This window comes from Epinephelus moara, chromosome 2 (genome assembly GCF_006386435.1).
Source record: "Epinephelus moara isolate mb chromosome 2, YSFRI_EMoa_1.0, whole genome shotgun sequence".
Taxonomy (NCBI): domain Eukaryota; kingdom Metazoa; phylum Chordata; class Actinopteri; order Perciformes; family Serranidae; genus Epinephelus; species Epinephelus moara.
This window is the reverse complement of record NC_065507.1, coordinates 25,170,034-25,195,405: the sequence shown is the minus strand read 5'-3', so window position 1 is coordinate 25,195,405 and position 25,372 is coordinate 25,170,034. Positions and strand designations below refer to the sequence as shown.

The following is a 25,372-nucleotide window of genomic DNA, read 5'->3' as shown; positions in this document are numbered from 1 at the left end:
CCTGGCTTGGAGGCCTTGAACACAGCCAGAACCACAATGGTTTTCACCAGGATGCATGATACACAAAGTACAAAGCTGATCCCAAATGCTGCATGTCTCAGTTGGCATGTCCACAGCCTGGGACGTCCGATAAAGAGCAGTGAGCAAAGGAAACATAATTTAAGAGACAGCAATAACTGGAAACTCAGTTCTGAATTGTTGGCGCGTACTATAGGGGTGTTAGATAATGGATAAAGATTCCCAGCACAATAACACATATAAATGTGCCCAACAATGAGGCAGTTGTCAGGCAGATACCCAGAGGCTCGTAGTAGGAAAGGAACTCTGTTTTCTTAGGAACACAGTGGTCACGCTGAGAGCTGGACCAGAAATCCTCTGGACAACTGGTGCACTTTATGGAGTCTGTGAAAATTGGTAAAGTGTTGAGATAGATGTTAATATCATATCTCGAAAGTGCAATAATCAGAAGTGCAATATTTAAAACTGTATACCAACCAGTCTTATTAGTGATCTTTCCCTCAGAACAAGGGATGCAGTCAAAACAGCACTCAGGTTCCCCCTTCTTTCTGGCCATGCGGGTACCTGGAGGACAGCTCTCACTGCACACTGACCGGGGTGGCTGTAGATAAAAAAATAAATATGTCTTATTCTACTCACATTGACTCTGCTATAATATGTTATCCATGGGACACTAAATAGGTGACTGAAAAATCAGAAGTAACCTGTTTGGATTCAAAGTTCCAAAAGATTTTGTCTTCATTAAGTGTGAGTTCTTCACCTTTGGCTGACTCTTTAACCTCACCAACATTCTGAACTTTAGTTTGTCCATCAGGGAGCCACAACCAGTTCATGACATCATATATTGGTAAGACATCACCATTCTCATCAAATGACACTTGATCCCCAAACGGTGTGGTGAAGTTGACCTTTTCCAAGTAATACACAAGCTATGGATATCAGAATAAGAGACAGAGGAAGACCAATAATGGCAACAATGTTATTATGACCATCGTGAACACAGTGAAATCCAGTAAATGCTGTCACCCAGTGGTAAGGAAAATCATTTCAGCTATCTGCTATGTGGTCGTGTGTGTGTGTGTGTGTGTGTGTGTGTGTGTGTGTGTGTGTGTGTGTATATATATATAAACTGATATCACACCTGCCATGGTTCCAGTCTTTGCAAAGTAGCACAGCTGTTCCCACTGAAAGGTCCTCTCCCTGGCTCACACTGCAGCATGTCATCAAGAGCATATGCCAGGGCATACACAGCCTTGTACACATTATATTCTGGCCTGAGGTTTGAAATGTCCAATAATTCAGTGTCCACATTTTCTAGATCTTCCTGTCCAGTGCATAGTGATCCCCCAGCTTCCAACCAACCTGCTTGAGGTGGTGCAAATCTACACTGAAATGTGTGTTCCCAAAACTTTTTTACCTGAAATGTATTGAAAATAGGGGTGTTACATTAGACAAAAGTCCCGGGTTGGAGTCATGGTTTGGTGTGTGTTCAGTACAGCAGAGAACAAAACAAAACAACAACAAACTAAATTGCAAGGTTAAATTCTCACCAGGATATTTCCATAGCTGTTGTGTTGTAGGTCAGACCGCGTTTGTAGCAGAAAGTCCCTGAACCCTGGTATGTGTCCTCGACGGATAGCAATGCCCAGAGTGCCACCCAGGTATGGCATGAACTGAGGAGTCTGAAGCACGGTAGTAAAGGCTTCACTGACTATCCACTGCAGGCCTGTAAGATTCTGCCTCACCACCTGTGCATTGCATTGTACAAAATACATAAATTCATACTGTCATGACATGGTTGATATCTTGTCTTACTCGTAAACAGGTGCAGTCCTGTGTTTTACCCAGTATTATGAACAAAGTTGTGCATGTCATTATAACTGGAGGTCAGTAAAATTTGTCTAAGTCAGTGCCTTTAACAAATAAGAGGTGTGATTTATTCAAATAACTCTATTTGTAACATGACAATGTTTTATTGTAACTTAAATCCTTTGGTTTGACCATTAAAACATAAAGCTGTATAATAACATGACGTTACAATTAAGATGTTTTTCCAAGCCCAACCTCTTTCATGAGGTTTATCATGAGATTTTCATGTGTAAACGCAATGACCACACAAGCTGTAGATTTCCTCATAACATCCACAATCCTCCTTAGTTTAGCTGGATCATTGCCCCAGGGCAAAACCTCTAAGTAGGCCAGACAGCCTCCACCAGACTGAGCCAGGTCAGATTGGAAGGATCGGGCAGCATGGAGTCCATAATCATCATCACTGACCAGCAGACCTGTCCAAGTCCAGCCAAAGTGCCTGAGAATCTGAATCATAGCACGCACCTGAGTAAATACAGAGCGGAGGGATTAGTGCACAGGCTGGAATAATCTTAGAGTGGAAAAGCTGCTAAACAGGTTTCACAGTGGACCATATTTAATTATTGTCTTTCAGCTTTGTTAGCTGAGACCAAACAGGTCCAGTGACGCAAAGAATGTGACAGATTTTCCACAAAAGGAATATATTGTTCCTTTCAGTACAAGGAAGTTATTTCTTAAGAATGTCTAACTGGACATGCTTTTTCAAATGCATTTGTATTTTGCTGATAGATGGTCACCTGGAAAGCATCACTTGGGATCGTCCGAAAAAACGATGGGAACATCTGCCGGTCACTCAGGCACGAACATGTGGCAAAATAACTCACCTGTGAAAGACAGACTGTACATCCTAAAAAACAATATAAAACTTAATCGCCTCTTTCAGCTTTCGGAGTTTGATTAGTCAATGTATATAATTGACATTAAATTTGAAATATAATCAAAATGATCCAAAAGAATTATGGTGGAAAACTTACCATAGGTACTCGGTACAAACCTAAGACAGCAGAGATGGCAATGGAACGTGTAGAGGAAGCATCACCCACAATCCCTACTACCGGAGGGTTTCCTGCACAGGTCTTATCTAATATGAACTGCTCCTCTTGACCACTGGCTAATGACAGTGCTGCACGGAATCCAATGCCTAGTGAGAGGCAGTTGTCATAAAGACTGTATCCCAGAGTCACATTAGGCAGCAGGTTGGAATTTCTGTTGATCTCATCAATAGCAAAGACCATGGTCTGGGCCTGCCTGAATCCTAGAACATCAAAACTAAAAGAAAAATATCACTGTTGGAAAATACAACAACTGATATTTACATGCACAAATACAGATTTTACTAAAAATTAAACAGTTGAACAGCAACAATTATTATAATACTTGAATATGAAATGATTAAAGGAGTAAATAAGAAGTGACAGGTCTGAAATGGCATAAATACAAAATGTAATCTGTAAGAGTAAGATCTTATTATTAAAAACCCATTCAAGTCATGGGACTGATTTCCCCCAGTCTTTGCTTTTCACTATTTCACTGACAGACTCACCTGTGGCAGGTAGGCTGTTGTGGCTCTGAGGTAAAAGACAGGTCAGGAAAGACAGAAAAGATGTGGATCTCAAACAACCCACCCAGAACCACATCTCCTGTCATGTGCATCCCATTTAGATGAAACTGTCCCAGTAACTGGCAGGAGGTGGAATCAAGAGGAGAGATCATGGCATAAGAAAAGTAGAAATACAACAACATGAAACACATGAGCAAGAACAAGTTGATATGTAAAAATAAAGACATGACTTTCCTCCTGTTTACCCCTCTCTGACCTGGTGTCAACTTCTTTTATCGACTTATTTAATCTTGCACACCACCCATCAGGGCATAAGCGAAGGTAGGGGCAGGACTTAATATTCATTACATTAGAGAATTATTTTGTGTTGAGGCAGAATTAATTTGTGCACTATTAATAATATCCCACCAAAGTCATTTGAAGTTGTGGAATACCCAACCAATTTGTCAAATGTTTGTATTGCATGTTCCAGCAAACCACAGATGTGTAATATTTGTACCTTAATATCTAGCAGATATGTTGAAACTTTATGTTTCAACAGCACTGTGGTTAACATGATGTGGTCATGCTAAGGCACAAAAAAACATTTGGTTATATAGTTGGAAAAAGATCATGGTTTGGCTAAGCGGCAACCTGTGGGGATGAAAAACGAAGGCATTGTGGAAGTACCAAAAACTGCAGTTCCTGGAATGGTCACTTGAGGCTGACTCCAAGAGAGAGTCAATTCCAATGGCCACCCGTGGCTACCTCGAGGCTTTAAAAAGTGAGTCCGCAAACAAATGAGTGATATCCAACCTGTTCTCATTTAAATTCTTCAAATACTGCTGCTTTGTCCATGGACCTAAAATTTAGAATATGACACAGAAGGTAGCCTCCTGCATCTATTTTAGACGTTCATGGATAGTGTTTCAATTGATGCTTTGCACTGTCTTTGCAAAATACATACCTGTTGTCACTGGAAAAGCACAGTGTCTGCTCACTGCATGCATATAGTATTTTTCAAAACAAACTTACTGAATAGGTAAAACACTTCGTTTTTATGTTTTTTTTATTAGATTTAGAAAAAGGATATGGTTGGGTTAACATCATGGTTTGGCTTGAAACAAATACGGTTCTTACGAACATAATGTCATGTTACGTGACATGTTATCTGATACGTGTTGCTAGTGCAGCATGCTATACACATACTAGCATTCTACATTGACTCAATTCTCACTTCTCAACTCAATTGACTCCATTGACTTATGGTATCATATGGGAAATCGAACAATGGCCTCCCAAGTGAAGGTCTGGCGTTTGTTTGACCAATCCATTTCCCCTCCCACCAACCCTTTATGGAAATTCAGGCTCTTTTTATTGTGGTAGTTGCCGGTGGCATCAGAAATAGGCACCTTCTTGTGCATATCTTACCACCATTAAGAGTATCTTGGGGCATCGGTGACTGACGCAGACATCCACTGACAAAGCGTCGATATTAAACGAGAGCAGGTGCGACTGTGGGCATCAGAAATAACTCTCACCCGGTGAGTATCATAATGCCCCGAAAGGTGCCCCTGTACGTCAGCATCTGATGCCAAAATCATTGACAAAGTGGTGATATTTGACAAATTGGAAATGAGAACAGGCTGTGATATCAAGGTGGATATCCATTGTCTTTACACAGTCTATGGTTTTGGCCTAAAAAAACAGATTTTGATGCCACAATCGCTGCTGGATATGCAGCAAGTCAATTTTGGTGGCACAGTAAGTACTGGAAATAGAGCAATGCCTTATAAAAAAAAAAAAAAAAAAAAAATGTTGTTCTTTGGTAAACTCGCACAGTGGACTGCAATGTCATTAAATGGATTTCAGTATGTCTATTTTCAGTTGTAGATAACGAAGATAGACTGTTTCACCTTTCAGGAAAACATCTACTTGCCCCTATATGCGAAGGGGTGCAAGTTTTCTTCAGAATGACAAGCATACCAAATTAAACTCACAGAATGCTCAAATCAGGCCTGAGTATGTCCACTAGATGGTAGCAGCATACCAAGACATTTGGTGAAATAATCCATCCTCCCTTGCACTGTGATTTCCCCATTAGACCTTAGCCTGTTTTTTGTAGGCCTACTACGGCTGTCAAACAGAATCTTTTAAGTCACAATTAATCACTGAATTTCAGTAGTTTATCACAATTACTTGCACTTTTAATCACGTTTAAAATTCCATTTTATTTTGCATTTCAAAACAGTTTTGAAGTCCATATCTCTCAGGTGAAGCAATTCTTAAAAGAGTGTCTTGATTGGGAATCAAATAAAGGCAATGAAATTGACTTTGTGAAATTGACTTTAAGATTTATTTCTCTCAATGGCGTGCTGGACTGCAACAGCAGTGTGGTCTTGAAATCATGACTGAGAGATAGGAGACAGCTTCAAAGTGCTTATCCTGTGAAACACAGTGTGCCACACTGAGAAAGTGCTGTTACTCAGATATAATTTTTTTTGAATATTCACTGATGTACAATGATCCCTCGGTTGATGCAACAGCGTTTGCACTTTTCAGTTCAGTCCTCGACGTTCCAGTTGAGTTGCTATATCTGATTCATACAGGTCCTGTATGTGTGAAACAATTTTTCCCACTGACGGTAAAGACATATACCTGGTAACAACAACATGCCAACCTGAGGATGTACCGATAATACATAATATACTTGTATGGTGGTGTGTTTATGTTGTTTTGCAGTTACGTCTCCAAAACACTAGTCGGGGGTGGAGTGCTGTAAAGTTTGATTGATTCAAAACACAGCCAAAACACACAGTAACCTCCCCTCTAGCGTATTTTGGCATTTTTAGGATATTTTATGTTTTCTTAGTCTTGACAATGTTGTTTACTGTTTACTGTTCACCATATATTTTTTGACAAATAACTTTATTTTGCGGGGCAAGCGCGGAGAAGTTCATGCTAGGCTAACCGCTAACCCACACAAGCCAGCAGTACCTACACTTCTGCTGGCAGATGTTCACTCCCTTGACAACAAGTTGGATTACATCAGACTGTGGAGAGCCTCCCAACGCAACGTGAGGAACTGCTGTGTCTCAGTTTTCACGGAGACATGGCTGAACGAGAACATCACGGATGCTGCGGTTCAGCTGGAGGGGCTAACGCTACACCAGGTGGACAGAGTAACTTCGCTAACCAGCAAGCTGAGAGGAGGCGGTCTGGCAGTGTACATCAACAAATCGTGGTGCCAGGATGCTGTGATGGTTTCTGCTCACTGCTCATCACACGTAGAGTTCATGACTGTAAAATGCCGACCTTTTTACATGCCGCGGGAGCTGACAGCAGTCATCGTAACGGCTGTTTATGTACCACCGAGCGCAAACGGCAGGGAGGCTATGGCAGAGCTCTACACCGGCATCAGCGAGCTGCAGACGGATCATCCCGACGCCTTCTTTATAGCAGCCGGAGATTTCAACCAGGCAAGTCTCAAATCTGTTATGCCCAAATTCTACCAACATGTGAACATTGCAACAAGGGGAATAACACATTAGACCTGGTGTATACAAACATCAAAGACTCATGTTGGCAGCTCTGATCACCTAATCACCTGGCTGTCATGCTAACACCAGCATATAGACCCCCGGGTGAAGCAGGACAGGCCAGTGGTCAGAGAGATCAGAATGTGGCCACAGGAAGCAGTGGTCAAAACCATCAAGAGGCGTGCCAACCAGAAACCGTGGCTTACCGGGGAAGTCTGTTCACTGCTGAGGGCCCGCAATGCTGCTTTTAAATCGGGGGATATGGCAGCATATAGTCTGGCAAAGAAAAACCTGTCCCGGGGGATCAGGGAGGCAAAGATTCTGTATGCACACAAACTGAACAGCCATTTCATGAATGACAAAGACCCACGTTGTTTATGGCAAGGTTTCCAGAATGCCACAGACACGCCACAGTGACCCCTCTCTACCAGATGAACTGAATGACTTCTACACACATTTTGAGGTCAACACCATCACTCAGGCACAGACACTCCCGCCATCATCTACTGACCACTGAAGTAAAAAAGGCCTTTGCTAGCGTCAACCCACACAAAGCTGCAGGGCCGGACAACATCCCTGAGCGTGTTTTAAAGGACTGTGCAGAGCAACTGAAAGATATTTTTGCAGACATTTTTAACACATTGCTCAGCCAGGCAGTCATGCCTACTTGCCTCAAAAGTGTCACCATTATTCCTGTCCCGAAGAAGTCAAACCCAGCCTGCCTAAATGACTTCCGCCCCGTGGCCCTCACACCAATACTAATGAGGTGTGTTGAGCGGCTGGTCATGCAGCCCCCTTTTTGGGGGTTGTCTTGCTTTTGCCTCTCCATTGCACCTGTTGTCACTTTCATTTGCACCAAAGCAGCTGAAACTGATTCACAATTACTTGTGCTTACTTAAATGGTCGGATTGATTTCCCTTAAGTTTAACTGACCTGGTGTTATACTGTGACCAATAAATGTTCCCTTAATCTTTTTGAACAGTGTAACAACAACAACAACAACAACAACAACAACAACTGTCTTTTGCTGGACACAGTTTCCCCACTAATACAATAAGCTAACATTATTAGCACAAGCCTTTGGCATTTTACATTAAGAACTGTCTTCCTGCAGACCTGGACCCCCTACAATACAGAACCAACCGATCCACAGAGGATGCCATCGCCACCACACCTCTCACCTAGAGAGGAAAAACACCTATGCCAGAATCTTCTTCATTGACTTCAGCTCGGCCTTTAACACGATCATTCCAGAGCAGCCGGTGGAAAAGCTGAAGCTGCTAGAGGTGGACACTGGCACCTGCAACTGGGTCCATAACTTCCTGACACAGCGGCAGCAGACAGTCAGGGTGGGCAGTCAAACATCTAGAACCATCTCAGTGAGCACAGGCTCTCCTCAAGGCTGTGTCCTGAGCCCCCTGTTGTTCAGCCTCCTCACCCATGACTGCACTGCTAGACACAGCACCAACCACATCATAAAGTACGCTGACGACACAACAGTGGTGGGTCTTGTCAGTGATTAGTCCACTTACAGGAGGGAGGTGGAGCAGCTCACTGCATGGTGCGAGTCCCACAACCTCGTCCTTAATGTGGATAAAACGAAGGAGATGGTGATTGATTTCCGGAGGGCGGGCAAACATCACGCACCAATAAACATCCTTGGTGCTGCTGTGGAGAGGGTCAGCAACATCAAGTTCCTGGGAGTCCATCTTGCTGACGACCTGACCTTCCCCATCAACACCACAGCAGTTATCAAAAAAGCCCAGGGGCGTCTCCACCCCCTCCGGAGGCTCAGAAAGGCAGGTCTTCCCACTCCTCACCTCATCACCTTCTACAGGGGCACCATCGAAAGCATTCTCACATACAGCGTCACTTCCTGGTTCGGGAGCTGCAGGGCAAGCAGCGTTGCATTCACAGAGCCACCGCCATCTTCAAGGACCCTCATCATCCCTCTCACGGACTGTTCTCCCTCCTGCCCTCTGGGAAGAGGTACAGGAGCATCTGCTGCAGATCCACCAGGATGCTGAACAGCATGTGAGGCTGGTGAATGGACTGCGCCCCCTCCCCACACACTCATAACCCCCCCCCTCATTAGGTTGACAGCCACCTGGCAAACACAATTTTTGTGTAAAAGCACTTTACTATGGACACTTATGCACTTTTACTCAATCCAAACTGCTGCTAAATGTCTGTCTGAATGCTGTGAAACGAATGATTGTTTTTCTTTTAACTATTTTATTACTTATTTATTTTATTATTACTCACCTGATAAGTTTCAACTTAGTTTTACTTATTTATTATTATCCTTTAATGCACTGTAAGGAGCTGGTGAGAAATGACTTTTCGTTTCAGCCTGTGTATGCAAATACATGTGTGGAATGACAATAAAGAAATCTTGAATCATCTTGAATCTTTAGTTATATCTCTCGTTATATCTCTGTGTGTAGTTGCCTCCACCTTAGATTAGTGTGTGGTCATTTCCGTAATAGCATTTGTAGCCTATGTGCAGTTAATGGCTGCAATCAGTGCACTGGCAAGAATAGCACAGCACACCATCTACCTTTCTCACTTGCTCTCTTCTTCACTGTCTCTTGGCCACAACGTAAGCATAGACTTATTACTGAGGCCCACTGTCTGAGATGCAATTGTTAAAAGTTTGCACTGTCCAAAAAGTCGAAAAGTCAAATTAAAAAAGATAAAAAGAATCACAGTAGTGCCCGGGGCAGTGCTGGTGCTGCGAGTTGAGGCAAGAGTGGCTGATGCTAATAGACTGTGCCCCTCCTCAGTGTCCCATAATTCCATAATTGCATTTCAAGCGGTAGACTTCAACAACATATCTATCCTACCTACAATGGACTGTGGCCGATGTGCACTTGTGTGGCGCCCTCGGTGCAGCAACAGCCAAACACCAGGACATCACTGAGCTCCTGAATAGTCTGCGGCAGTACTTGGTGGCATCGGATGCACCAATACATAATGTCCCATAGGTGCTCGATTGGATTTAGGTCAGGGGAATGAGAGGGCCAATCAATGGCATCAATGCTTTTGTCATCCAGAGCTGCCTAAACACTCTGGCCACATGAGGCCGGGCATTGTCCTGCACCAGGAGGAACCAAGGGCCCACTGCACCAGTGTAAGGTCTGACAATCGCTCTGAGGATTTCAGTCATGCTGGGTGATATTACAGGTAGCATAGCATTCACCATGGTGTGTCTAGACTCTTTCATGCCCGTCACATGTACTCAGTGTGAACCTGCTCTTATCTGTGAAGAGAGCAGGGCACCAGTGGCGGACCCACCAATTCTGGTGTTCTCTGGCGAATGTCACTCGAGCTGTGCGGGGCTGGGCTGTCACACAGGTCCCTCTCGAGGCCCTCATGCCACTCTCAATGGAGTCTGTTTCTGACAGTTTGGTCAGCACATGCACACCAGTAGCCTGCTGAAGGTCATTTTGTGGGGCACTGGCAGTGCTCCTCCTGTCTCTCCTTGTACAAAGGAGCAAAGGAACTCTTGAGACTGTGCTGGGAGACACCGTAAACCTTCTTGCAACCGCACGTATAGATGTGCCATCCTGGAGGAGCTGGGCTACCTGTGCAACATGACTGGGCTGCAGGTACCGCCTCATGCTGCCAGTAGTGACAAGGACACTAGCAGAACATAAAACTGTATAAGAATCAGTCAGGAAGGATAAGAAGGGAGCAACAGTCTGTGGCCACCACATGTAAACCATTCCCTTTTTGGGGGTTGTCTTGCTTTTGCCTCTCCATTGCACCTGTTGTCACTTTCATTTGCACCAAAGCAGCTGAAACTGATTCACAATTACTTGTGCTTACTTAAATGGTCGGATTGATTTCCCTTAAGTTTAACTGACCTGGTGTTATACTGTGACCAATAAATGTTCCCTTAATTTTTTTGAACAGTGTAACAACAACAACAACAACAACAACAACAACAACAACAACTGTCTTTTGCTGGACACAGTTTCCCCACTAATACAATAAGCTAACATTATTAGCACAAGCCTTTGGCATTTTACATTGTATAAATTAGCCTAGGGGCTAGCAGGAGTTTTTCTCTAATTATTACTGTAGCAATGCCCACATTTCCCATCATGCCCTGTCCTGAACTTTTGCTGTTTTATGTTCCAAAATGCAAATGTTATTTTTTGTTAGTGTGTATAATGTGCCTATTTAAAACATGGTGGTTTACGCTGGTCACTTTTTTGTTAGTTTATAAATTACAGTTTGTCTGAACTGGGAGGTGAGTGAGGCATACACTAGGTGTGTAGCAGACACTAGATATCTAATTCTCTTTTCCAATATGGCAAATCTGACACTGTTCATAATCAAAAAATATTTCCAAGTTGACGAAAGGATACATGCCAGCAGGTCATTTGCTGAGACAAAATTTTACTGAATTGAAAAAAAAAAAAAAAAAAAAATCATACAGAACACTCTCACAGTGCACTGATGACTAGGTGTGGGGAAAGAATGGATACAGCATAGTATCATGACATTTTTATGTGGAAATAATGTATAATCACACATTGCCAAGTATGTTTTTTATTATATTAATCATTGATATTACAAATACAAATTAAACATTAGGTAGCTTACCAGAGCAATATAATCAATTGCTTTTTTGGTCCACTGGGTACATTTTGCTGCTGCAAAAACATGGCTGAAGTGAGATGAATACACTGAAAACTTTATCTTATTTGATAAAACAAACATTGACAAAGTTTTTCTAAGGGGACAAAATTAACAGTTTAAAAAAAGTGATAAATCACAATATATCTCTTTATATTTTATCTCAATACTCAATACATACATCTCAATACATATTGCAACATAATTAAAATGCAATAATATTGTTGTGACTTAGGTGAGATAATATCGTATCGTGGGGTCTCTGATGATTCCCACCCCTACTGATTACATCCAATTTCTCCACTTCATCAGTGGCTGGCAGTTAACATTAGAATTTCAAATGCTGGTGGAGGGATATAAGCCTGAAAAGTCAGAAGAATTGGCCTGTCTCTCCCAGCTACTAAACACATTGTTGCTTGAAAATCATTGCATACATCTGCAGAGCTATTCTTCAGAGACAGTGTCATTTAAATTATTTGAAAATAAAATGACACTGACCATATTTATGGAAATTAAGAAATATCTTCCCACTGGTGATCACCAAGGTTCTCCTTGATTGCAATTGTTATAAGGCAACTGTGAAGTTCTGTGGCATGCATAATTAGCCTAACAACTGATATCAGACATAATATTGCTAATATTAAAAAAGATAAAAGCAAAGCTGGTGTTAAAGAGAGCAAAGTTCATACATTGTAGCTCTAGTTCTGTGGTGTGAAGCTGAGCTTTCTAACCTTGTGACAGTGCCATTCCTACAACTGCTAACTTAGTGGAAGTTACAGACTCTGTATAGTCAGAATAGGCAAATGCTATCACGGTCAGCTTCTCAGATGCTTGTATTTGGTACTGTGTAATTCTATCAATGTTGCCTGCAATTCCTTTATACTTTTTGAATTTAGGGGCAATATAAAAACGGGTGAGTGTATCCACATCAACTCTAGACAGGTCAAAAAGTAACTGATATAATAATGTTAGATGAACCCACATAGTATGTGCTTTTTTATTCTGAGAGAGTAGCTTACAATTTAACAAGGTGTAATGTTACCTTACACCATGAAAAGACGCAAAAGACGATAATATCATTTGAAGTGCAAGTGCTTTGTAATTTTAATTGTATCCTGGAGAAAAAATAGAATAATTTATTGTATTTAACATATTCTCGCATATTTGATCCAACTTTTCCCTTATCAGCCATTTTTTCTTAAAAACTTAACATTGCTACCACTATTAAACTATTTTTCTGCCTGTATTTTTGTGCTTTACAGAGAAAATTTATTAGGTCTGTCTCATGAAACTAAGTGTGTGTTTTATGACTCAATGCCACGGCCCATGATTGCTTTCTTTGTGTTCCTCTCTGGCCTCAACAGGATAATGTAACATTTGGGACCAAACAGTGACACCAAGAGGCCAAAACTGGAAGCCAGGATGGCAAATACCTCAACTGCATCTGCATATTTGCCTGGTGAACTGACATAAGCAGGGACAAAGGCCACCCACACTGCACAGAATATCAGCATGCTGAAAGTGATGAGTTTGGCCTCATTGAAAGTATCTGGAAGATTCCTGGCGAGAAACGCAATCAGACAACTGAGGATGGCCAGTAAGCCAATATAGCCCAGTAACACTCCAAAACCAACTGTGGACCCAACTACACACTCATAAACTATCTTGTCATTGTGGTATTGAGTGTTTTTATGAGGAGCTGGTGAGGAAGAGACAAGCCAAGCAGTGCAGATTGCTCCCTGAATAGAAGTAAGAACCAGAACTGTTCCTCTCTGCTGCAATGGTCCAAACCACTTCAGATGGGATCCACCTCCTGGCTTGGAGGCCTTGAATACAGCCAGAACCACCATGGTTTTCACCAGGATGCATGATACACAAAGTACAAAGCTGATCCCAAATGCTGCATGTCTCAGTTGGCATGTCCACAGCCTGGGACGTCCAATAAAGAGCAGTGAGCAAAGGAAACATAATTTAAGAGACAGCAATAGCTGGAAACTCAGTTCTGAATTGTTTGCACGTACTATAGGGGTGCCACGATGACAGATAAAGATTCCCAACACAACAACACATATAAATGTGCCCAACAATGAGGCAGTTGTCAGGCAGATACCCAGAGGCTCGTAGTAGGAGAGGAACTCTGTTTTCTTAGAAACACAGTGGTCACGTTGAGGGCTGGACCAGAAATCCTCTGGACAACTGGTGCACTCCATGGAGTCTGTGAAAATTGGTAAAGTGTTGAGATACATGTTAATATCATATCTCGAAAGTGCAATAGTCAGAAGTGCAATACTTAAAACTGTATACCAACCAGTCTTATTACTGATCTTTCCCTCAGAACAAGGGATGCAGTCAAAACAACACTCAGGCTCTCCCTTCTTTCTGGCCATGCGGGTACCTGGAGGACAGCTCTCACTGCACACTGACTGGGGTGGCTGTAGAGAGAAACATAAATACGTCTTATTCTACTCACATTGACTCTGCTATAATAAGCTATCCACGAGACATGAAATAGGTGACTGAAAAATCAGACGTAACCTGTTTGGATTCAAAGTTCCAAAAGATTTTGTCTTCATTAAGTGTGAGTTCTTCACCTTTGGCTGACTCTTTAACCTCACCTACATTCTGAACTTTAGTTCGTCCATCAGGGAGCCACAACCAGTTCATGACATCATATATTGGTAAGACATCACCATTCTCATCAAATGACACCTGATCACCAAACGGTGTGGTGAAGTTGACCTTTTCCAAGTAATACACAAGCTATGGATATCAGAATAAGAGACAGAGGAAGACCAATAATGGCAACAATGTTATTATTATTACATTGTGAACACAGTGACATCCAGTATTCAGTAATCGAACTGCATACTATACTTATGAACATATGAACACTAACAGTCCGTTCAAAGCATTTCTTTTATAGTAAAGTCATGTCACTGATACTATTGTATACCTGGTGCAAAGACATTGCTGTCTGTGACTTGATAACACTATAAAATGCTGTCACCCAGTGGTAAGGAAAATCATTTCAGCTATCTGCTATGCGGTCGTGTGTGTGTGTGTGTGTGTGTGTGTGTGTGTGTGTGTGTGTGTGTGTNCAAACAAACAAACCAACAAAACCCCTCAAGACAGAAGGATCTTTTTTCCGAAAATACATGGAATATTAAATAAAACTTGCTTTTGTATAGTGCATAGTATGACTGTTTTGCATGCCTATTCACTTTGTGTGCTAACCCTGGCATATGTTAATGGCATATGGCTAAATGTTTTTGGGCTGAGCTTGTGAACTTTGGTTCCACATTGTGTGCATCAATTTACATGTCATGTATTCTGCGTGTGGCTGCTTGCACCAGACCGTGACCCCCGTACCATGATGTATTGGTACAATTAATAAACTGTTACACCACTAACTGAAAACTGCTTGTTATACACAATTATAGTACAATATTATTCTTACTAATACCAGGCTAAATTGCAAGGTTAAACTCTCACCAGGATATTTCCATAGCTGGTGTTGTGTTGTAGGTCAGACCGCATTTGTAGCAAGAAGTCCCTGAACCCTGGTATGTGTCCTCGACGGATAGCAATGCCCAGAGTGCCACCCAGGTATGGCATGAGCTGAGGAGTCTGAAGCACGGTAGCTGCAGTCCAGGCTTCACTGGCCATCCACTGCAGGCCTGTCACATTCTGCCTCACCACCTGTGCATTGCATTGTACAAAATACATAAATTCATACTGTCATGACATGGTTGATATCTTGTGTTACTCGTAAACTGGTGCAGTCCTGTGTTTTACACAGTATTATGAACAAAGTGGTGCATGTCATCATAACTGGAGGTCAGTAAAATTTGTCTAAGTTAGTGCCTATAACAAATAAGAGGTGTGATTTATTCAAATAACTCTATTTGTGACAGGACAATTTTTTTTATTGTAACTTAAATCCTTTGGTTTGACCATTAAAACATAAAGCTGTATAATAACATGACGTTACAATTGAGATGTTTTTCTGAGCCCAACCTCTTTCATGAGGTTTATCATGAGATTTTCATGTGCAAACGCAATGACCACATGAGCTTTAGATTTCCTCATAACATCCACAATCCTCCTTAGTTCAGCTGGATCACTGCCCCAGGGCAAAACCTCTAAGTAGGCCAGACAACCTCCACCAGACTGAGCCAGGTCAGATTGGAAGGATCGGGCAGCATGGAGTCCATAATCATCATCACTGACCAGCAGACCTGCCCAAGTCCAGCCAAAGCGCCTGAGAATCTGAATCATAGCACGCACCTAAGTAAGTACAGAGTGGAAGGATTAGAGCACAGGTTGGAATAATCTTAGAGTGGAGAAGCTGCTAAACAGGTTTCACATTGGACCATGTTTAATTATTGTCTTTCAGCTTTGTTAGCTGAGACCAAACAGGTCCAGTGACGCAAAGAATGTGACAGATTTTCCACAAAAGGAATATATTGTTCCTTTCAGTACAGGGAAGTTATTTCTTAAGAATGTTTAACTGGACATGCTTTTTCAAATGCATTTGTATTTGCTGATAGATGGTCACCTGGAAAGCATCACTTGGGATCGTCCGAAAAAAGGATGGGAACTTCTGCCGGTCGCTCAGGCACGAACATGTGGCAAAATAACTCACCTGTGAAAGACAGACTGTACATCCTAAAAAACATTATAAAACTTAATCGCCTCTTTCAGCTCTCGGAGTTTGATTAGTCAATGTTTATAATTGACATTAAATTTGAAATATAATCAAAATGATCCAAAAGAATTATGGTGGAAAACTTACCATAGGTACTCGGTACAAACCTAAGACAGCAGAGATGGCAATGGAACGTGTAGAGGAAGCATCACCCACAATCCCTACTACCGGAGGGTTTCCTGCACAGGTCTTATCTAATATGAACTGCTCCTCTTGACCACTGGCTAATGACAATGCTGCACGGAATCCAATGCCTAGTGAGAGGCAGTTGTCATAAAGACTGTATCCCAGAGTCACATTAGGCAGCAGGTTGGAATTTCTGTTGATCTCATCAATAGCAAAGGCCATGGTCTGGGCCTGCCTGAATCCTAGAACATCAAAACTAAAAGAAAAATATCACTGTTGGAAAATACAACAACTGATATTTACATGCACAAATACAGATTTTACTAAAAATTAAACAGTTGAACAGCAACAATTATTATAATACTTGAATATGAAATGATTGAAGGAGCAAATAAGAAGTGATAGGTCTGAAATGGCATAAATACAAAATGTAATCTGTAAGAGTAAGATCTTATTATTAAAAACACATTCAAGTCATGGGACTGATTTCTCCCAGTCTTTGCTTTTCACTATTTCACTGACAGACTCACCTGTGGCAGGTAGGGTGTTGTGGCTCTGAGGTAAAAGACAGGTCAGGAAAGACAGAAAAGATGTGGATCTCAAACAACCCACCCAGAACCACATCTCCTGCCATGTGCATCCCATTTAGATGAAACTGTCCCAGTAACTGGCAGGAGGTGGAATCAAGAGGAGAGATCATGGCATAAGAAAAGTAGAAATACAACAAAATGAAACACATGAGCAAGAACAAGTTGATATGTAAAAATAAAGACATGACTTTCCTCCTGTTTACCCCTATCTGACCTGGTGTCAACTTCCTTTATCGACTTATTTAATCTTGCACACCACCCATCAGGGCATAAGCGAAGGTAGGGGCAGGACTTAATATTCATTACATTAGAGAATTATTTTGTGTTGAGGCAGAATTAATTTGTGCACTATTAATAATATCCCACCAAAGTCATTTTAAGTTGTGGAATACCCAACCAATTTGTCAAATGTTTGTATTGCATGTTCCAGCAAACCACAGATGTGTAATATTTGTACATGAATATCGAGCACATATGTTGAAACTTTATGTTTCAACAGCACTATGGTTAACATGATGTGGTCATGCTAAGGCACAAAAAACATTTGGTTATATAGTTGGAAAAAGATCATGGTTTGGCTAAGCGGCAACCTGTGGGGATGAAAAACGAAGGCATTGTGGAAGTACCAAAAACTGCAGTTCCTGGAATGGTCACTTGAGGCTGACTCCAAGAGAGCGTCAATTCCCATGGCCACCCGTGTTAAAATGGCCAACTTTACAGCACAAACAAATATACAATCTGGAACAAAAGCAATTTCTGTCTTCATGTCTTCTGCCAAAATGCCTAACTCGAGGCTTTAAAAAGTGAGTCTACAAACAAATGAGTGACATCCAACCTGTTCTCATTTAAATTCATCAAATACTGCTGCTTTGTCCATGGACCTAAAATTCAGAATATGACACAGAAGGTAGCCTGCTGCATCCATTTTGGACGTTCATGGATGGTGTTTCAATTGATGCTTTGCACTGTCTTTGCAAAACACATATCTGTTGTCACAGGAAAGGCACAGTGTCTGCTCACTGCATGCATATAGTATTTTTCAAAACAAACTTACTGAATAGGTAAAACACTTCATTTTTATATTTTTTTTATATTAGATTTAGAAAAAGGACATGGTTGGGTTAACATCATGGTTTGGCTTGAAACAAATGCGGTTCTTACAAACATTTTGTCATGTTATGTGACATGTTATCTGATAAGTGTTACTAGTGTAGCATGCTACACATACTAGCATTCTACACTGACTCAATTCTCACTTCTCAACTCAACTGACTCCATTGACTTATGGTATCATATGGGAAATCGAACAATGGCCTCCCAAGTGAAGGTCTGGCGTTAGTTTGACCAATCCATCTCCCCTCCCACCAACCCTTTATGGAAATTCAGGCTCTTTTTATTGTGGTAGTTGCTGGTGGCATCAGAAATAGGTGCCTTCTTGTGCATATCTTACCACCATTAAGAGTATCTTGGGGCATCGGTGACTGACGCAGACATCCACTGACAAAGCGTCGGTATTAAACGAGATTAAACGTGAAATAACTCTCACCCGGTGTGTATCATAATGCCCCGAAAGGTGCCCCTCTACATCAGCATCTGATGCCAAAATCACTGACAAAGTGGTGATATTTGACGAATTGGAAATGAGAACAGACTGTGATGTCAGGGTATCCATTGTCTTTACACAGTCTATGGTTTTGGCCTAAAAAAACAGATTTTGATGCCACAATCACTGCTGGATATGCAGCAAACCTTAAAACACTAAAAAACATCCACTTTTGGTGGCACAGTAAGCACTGGAAATAGAACAATGTCTCATAAAAAAAACTGTTGTTGTTCTTTGGTAATCTCGCACAGTAGTCTGCAATGGTCTGCAGGTTGTAGCTCTCTCACCTAGGTGACACACTATCCCCTTCACCTTCCAGAGACAATGTCAGCTCATATACATGTCAAAACCATGCTACTGTAGAAGCGTTCATAAGATACATATGTAATATACAAATGTAATGCATCCTTGGTTTGCAGAATTTGTACAATGCCAACATTTTCTTCTAGCGACTGGGCTGTGATAACCACTGTGACTGAAAATGTACTTAAATTTGCTCAACAATCATATTATGTGTTCATTAGATTTTTTTGAATGTCATTAAATGGATTTCAATATGTCTATTTTCAGTTGTAGATAACAAAGACAGACTGTTTCACCTTTCAGGAAAGCATCTACTTGCCCTGATGTAAGGCATATGCGAAGGGGTGCAAGTTTTCTTCAGAATGACAAGCATACCAAATTACATTAAACTCACAGAATGCTCAAATCAGGCCTGGGTATGTCCACTAGATGGTAGCAGCAAACCAAGACATTTGGTGAAATAATCCATCCTCCCTTGCACTGTGATTTCCCCATTAGACCTTAGCCTGTCCAATCTGCAGAGTTATAGATTTGGTAAGTGTTTGTACTACGGCTGTCAAACAGAATCTTTAAAGTCACAATTAATCACTGAATTTCAGTAGTTTATCACAATTACTTGCGCTTTTAATCACGTTTAAAATTCCATTTTATTTTGCATTTCAAAACAGTTTTGAAGTCCATATCTCTCAGGTGAAGCAATTCTTAAAAGAGTGTCTTGATTGGGAATCAAATAAAGGTAAAGAAATTGACTTTATGATATTGACTTTTAGATTTATTTCTCTCAATGGTGTGCTGGACTGCAACAGCAGTGTGGTCTTGAAATCATGACTTAGAGATAGGAGACAGCTTCAAAGTGCTTATCCTGTGAAACACAGTGTGCCACACTGAGAAAGTGCTGTTACTCAGAAATAATTTTTTGAATATTCACTGATGTACAACGATTCCTTGGTTGACACAACAGCGTTTGAACTTTTCAGTTCAGTTGAGTTGCTATCTCTGATTCATACAGGTCCTGTATGTGTGAAACAATTTTTCCCACTGACGGTAAAGACATATAACTGGTCACAACATGCCAACCTGAGGATGTACCGATAATACATAATATACTTGTATGGTGGTGTGTTTATGTTTTTTTGCAGTTACGTCTCCAAAACACTAGTCGGGGGTGGAGTGCTGTAAAGTCTGACTGATTCAAAACACAGCCAATACACACAGTAACCTCCCCTCTAGCGTATTTTGGCATTTTTAGGATATTTTATGTTTTCTGAGTCATGACAATGTTGTTTACCCCCCACTGTTCACCATTTTTTGACAAATAACTTAATTTTGTGCTGAAAATTAGATGTGAAGGCTGTTGCTAAAAATGGAAGATGATGTATGACTATGGTAAAAAGTGCAAGTCATACATCATCCGCGGGTGCAGGTCATAAACACTATAAACATTGTAGTAAGCAAGCTAGTCAACTTATCTTGTAATTTACCAGAACTACAACATTAGCTTTAGTTATATCTCTTGTTTTATCTCTCTGTGTAGTTGCCTCCACCTTAGATTAGTGTGTGGTCATTTCTGTAATGGCATTTGTAGCCTATGTGCAGTAAATGGCTGCAATCAGTGCACTGGCAAGAATAGCACAACACACCATCTACCTCTCTCACTTGCCCTCTTTTTTACCGTCCCTTGGCCACAACGCAAGGATAGACTTATTACTGAGGCCCACTGTCTGAGATGCAATTGTTAAAAGTTTGCACCGTCCAAAAAGTCGAAAAGTCCTAAAGATAAAAAGAATCACAGTAGTGCCCGGGGCAGTGCTGGTGCTGCGAGCTGAGGTGAGACCGACCGATGCTGATAGACAGTGCCCCTCCTCAATGTCCCATAATTCCATAATTGCATTTCAAGCGGTAGACTTCAACAACATATCTATCCTACCTACAATTGACTGTAGCCAATGTGCACTTGTGTGGCGCCTCGGTGCAGCAACAGCCAAACACCAGGGCATCACTGAGCTCCTGAATAGTCTGCAGCAGTACTTGGTGGCATCGGATGCACCAATACATAATGTCCCATAGGTGCTCGATTGGATTTAGGTCAGGGGAATGAGAGGGCCAGTCAATGGCATCAATGCTTTTGTCATCCAGAGCTGCCTAAACACTCTGGCCACATGAGGCCGGGCATTGTCCTGCACCAGGAGGAACCCAGGGCCCACTGCACCAGCGTAAGGTCTGACAATTGCTCTGAGGATTTCAGTCATGCTGGGTGATGTTACAGGTAGCATAGCATTCACCATGGTGTGTCTAGACTCTTTCACGCCCGTCACATGTACTCAGTGTGAAACTGTTCTTATCTGTGAAGAGAGCAGGGCACCAGTGGCGGACCCACCAATTCTGGTGTTTTCTGGTGAATGTCAATCGAGCTGCGCGGTGCTGGGCTGTCACACAGGTCCCTCTCGAGGCCCTCATGCCACTCTCATGGAGTCTGTTTCTGACAGTTTGGTCAGCACATGCACACCAGTAGCCTGCTGAAGGTCATTTTGTAGGGCTCTGGCAGTGATCCTCCTGTCTCTCCTTGCACAAAGGAGCAAAGGAACTCTTGAGACTGTGCTGGGAGACACCGCAAACCCTCTTGCGACCACACGTATAGATGTGCCATCCTGGAGGAGCTGGGCTACCTGTGCAACATGACTGGGCTGCAGGTACCGCCTCATGCTGCCAGTAGTGACAAGGACACTAGCAGAACATAAAACTGTATAAGAATCAGTCAGGAAGGATAAGAAGGGAGCAACAGTCTGTGGCCACCATATGTAAACCATTCCCTTTTTGGCGGTTGTCTTGCTTTTGCCTCTCCATTGCACCTGTTGTCACTTTCATTTGCACCAAAGCAGCTGAAACTGATTCACAATTACTTGTGCTTACTTAAATGGTCGGATTGATTTCCCTGAAGTTTAACTGACCTGGTGTTATACTGTGACCAATAAGTGTTCCCTTCATTTTTTTGAACAGTGTAACAACAACAACAACTGTCTTTTGCTGGACACAGTTTCCCCACTAATACAATAAGCTAACATTATTAGCACAAGCCTTTGGCATTTTACATTGTATAAATTAGCCTAGGGGCTAGCAGGAGTTTTTCTCTAATTATTACTGTAGCAATGCCCACATTTCCCATCATGCCCTGTCCTGAACTTTTGCTGTTTTATGTTCCAAAATGCAAATGTTATCTTTTGTTAGTGTTTATAATGTGTGTATTTAAAACATGGTGGTTTACGCTGGTCACTTTTTTGTTAGTTTATAAATTACAGTTTCTCTGAACTGTGAGGTGAGTGAGGCATACACTAGGTGTGTAGCAGACACTAGATATCTAATTCTCTTTTCCAATATGGCAAATCTGACACTGTTCATAATTAAAAAATATTTCCACGTTTACTAAAGGATACATGTCAGCAAGTCATTTGCTGAGACAAAATTTTACTGAATTGAAAAAAAAAACAATCATACAGAACACTCTCACAGTGCACTGATGACTAGGCGTGGGGAAAGAATGGATACAGCATAGTATCATGACATTTTTATGTGGCAATAATGTATAATCACACATTGCCAAGTATATTTTTTATTATATTAATCATTGATATTACAAATACAAATTAAACTTTAGGTAGCTTACCAGAGTAGTATGATCAAATGCTTTTTTGGTCCCCTGGGTACATTTTGCTGCTGCAAAAACATGGCTGCAGTGAGATGAATACACTGAAAACTTTATCTTATTTGATAAAACAGACATTGACAAAGCTCCTTCGAGAACCGTCACCTTATCGTGGTGGAGGAGTTTGAGTGCCTTAATGACCCTAGGAGCTATGCTGTCGGGGGCATTTTGCCCCTGGTAGGGTTTCCCATGGCAGATTGGTTCTGGGTGAAGGGTCAGATGAAGAATGGTTCAAAGGACCCTTCATGATGGATATCAACAAGGACTCGTGTACCCGGCCCGGAGGGTTACCGGGGCCCTGCCCTAGAGCCAGGCCTGGGGTTGGGGCCTGTGGGCGAGCGCCTGGTGGCCGGGCCTTCGCCCATGGGGCCCGGCCGGGCCCAGCCCGAACCGGCTACATGGGCTTGTCCCCCTGCAGGCCCACTACCCGCAGAGGGATCAGGAAAGGATTGGTGCAGTGTGGATCGGGCAGCAGACCAAGGCGGGGGCCTTGGCGGTCCGATCCTCGACTACAGAAGTTGGCTCTTGGGAGATGGAATGTCACCTCTCTGGCGCTACCGGCTAGATATAGTCGGCCTCACCTCGACACATAGTTCCGGCTCTGGAACCCAAGTCCTTGAGAGGGGTTGGACTCTCTCCTTTGCTGGAGTTGCTCCGGGTGAGAGGCGGAGGGCCGGGGTGGGCTTTCTGATAGCCCCCAGACTCTCTGCCTGTATGTTGGGGTTCAACCCAGTAGACGAAAGGGTTGCTTCTCTGCGCCTTCGGGTCGAGAAACGGGTCCTGACTGTTGTCTGTGCTTATGCGCCAAACAGCAGTTCAGAGTACCTAGCCCTTTTTGGAGTCCCCGGGACGGGTGCTGGATAGTGCCCCGACCGGGGACTCCATTGTTCTGCAGGGGGACTTCAACGCTCACGTGGGCAATGACAGTAGGACCTGGAGGGGCGTGATTGGGAGGAACGGCCTGCCCGATCTGAACCCGAGCGGTGTTCAGTTATTGGACTTCTGTGCGGGTCGCAGTTTGGCCATAACGAACACCATGTTCGAACATAAGGATGCCCATCGGTGCACGTGGCACCAGGACATCCTAGGGCGCAGGGCAATGATTGACTTTGTAGTCGTATCATTTGACCTGCGGCTGTATGTTCTGGACACTCGGGTGAAGAGAGGAGCAGAGCTGTCAACTGATCACCACCTGGTGGTGAGTTGGATCAGATGGCAGGGGAGGACGCCGCGCAGATCTGGCAGGCCCAAATGAGCAGTGAGGGTCTGCTGGGAACGCCTGGCAGAAGAACCCAGATGAACCAAGATGATCTTCAACTCCCACCTCCGGGAGAGCTTCGACCGCGTCCTGAGGGGGACATTGAGTCCGAATGGGCCTTGTTCCGCTCCGCCATTGTCGAGGCAGCTGTTGTGAGCTGTGGCTGCAAGGTCGCTGGGGCCAGTCGCGGCGGTAATCCCCGAACCCGCTGGTGGACACCAGAGGTGAGTGGAGCTGTCAGGCTGAAGAAGGAGGCCTACAGCACATGGTTGGTCTGTGGGTCTCCGGAGGCAGCTGATGGGTACCGGCGGGCCAAGTGGAGGCAAAAACTCGGGCGTGGGAGGAGTTCGGTGAGGCCATGGAGAAAGACTATTGATCAACTCCAAAGAGGTTCTGGCAAACCGTCCGGCGCCTCAGGAGGGGAAGGCGGCAACTTACTTACATTGTTTACAGGGGGGGCGGGGAGCTGCTGACATCAACTGGGGACATTGTCGGGCGGTGGAAGGAATATTTTGAGGAGCTCCTCAATCCCACCAATACGTATTCCAGTGAGGAAACAGAGCCAGGGGTCTCAGGGGTGGGTCGTCCAATTTCTGGGGCAGAAGTCACCGAGGTAGTGAAGCAACTCTGCGGTGGCGGAGCCCCGGGGGTGGATGAGATTCACCCTGGTTATCTCAAGGCTCTGGATGTTGTAGGGCTGTCTTGGTTGACACGCCTCTGCAACATTGTGTGGATATCGGGGGCAGTGCCTCTGGAGTGGCAGACCGGGGTGGTGGTCCCCATCTTCAAGAAAGGGGACCAGAGGATTTGTTCCAACTACAGGGGGATCACACTCCTCAGCCTACCCGGTAAGGTCTACTCCAGGGTGCTGGAGAAGAGGGTCCGGTTGATAGTTGAACCTCAGATTGAGGAGAATCAATGTGGTTTTCGTCCCGGACGCGGAACCGTGGACCAGCTCTTTACCCTCGCCAGGGTGCTGGAGGGGGCATGGGAGTTCGCCCAACCAGTCCACATGTGTTTTGTGGATTTGGAGAAGGCTTACGACCGTGTCCCCAGGGGCATCCTGTGGGGGGTGCTCCGGGAGTATGGGGTTGGTGGCCCCTTGCTAGGGGCCATCCAGTCCCTGTACCGAAGGAGCGTGAGTCTGGTTTGCGTGGCCGGCAGTAAGTCGGACCTGTTCCTGGTGAGAGCTAGACTCCGCCAGGGCTGCCCTTTGTCACTGGATTTATTCATAACTTTCATGGACAGAATTTCTAGGCGCAGCCGAGTGGTGGAGGGTGTCAGATTCGGTGACGGGAGGATCTCGTCCCTGCTTTTTGCGGATGACGTGGTCCTCCTAGCTCCATCGAACAGTGACTTCCAGCTATTGCTGGGACGGTTCGCAGCCGAGTGTGAAGCGGCTGGGATGAGAATCAGCACCTCCAAGTCTGAGGCCATGGTCCTCAGCCGGAAAAGGGTGGATTGCCCACTC

At 43.3% G+C, this 25,372-nt stretch overlaps 2 protein-coding genes across 2 annotated transcripts in view; both read right to left on the bottom strand.

Annotated features, from left to right (window-relative positions):
• LOC126407831 (extracellular calcium-sensing receptor-like) overlaps window positions 1-25,372 on the bottom strand; it is a 75,651-nt gene that overhangs the window by 43,431 nt on the left and 6,848 nt on the right. The window lies entirely within an intron of this gene.
• Window positions 1,368-17,222, bottom strand: LOC126407882 (vomeronasal type-2 receptor 1-like). The gene is made up of 6 exons (XM_050073149.1): window positions 16,978-17,222; window positions 16,409-16,703; window positions 16,172-16,258; window positions 15,852-15,900; window positions 2,083-2,303; window positions 1,368-1,766 (listed from the first exon to the last, which is right to left on the bottom strand). Exons 1-6 carry the CDS (start codon window positions 17,220-17,222, stop codon window positions 1,557-1,559), a joined length of 1,107 nt encoding a protein of 368 aa, XP_049929106.1. The 3' UTR covers window positions 1,368-1,556.

Coding starts and splice junctions, on each gene's coding strand:
- LOC126407882 (XM_050073149.1), bottom strand. CDS start 17,222: ATGTCTTTATTTTTACATATCAACTTGTTCTTGCTCATGTGTTTCATT. Junction 15,901..16,171: donor TCCCAAGTGATGCTTTCCAG/GTGACCATCTAT, acceptor GTACTTACTTAG/GTGCGTGCTATGATTCAGAT. Junction 1,767..2,082: donor TGATAAACCTCATGAAAGAG/GTTGGGCTTGGA, acceptor TGCAATGCACAG/GTGGTGAGGCAGAATCTTAC.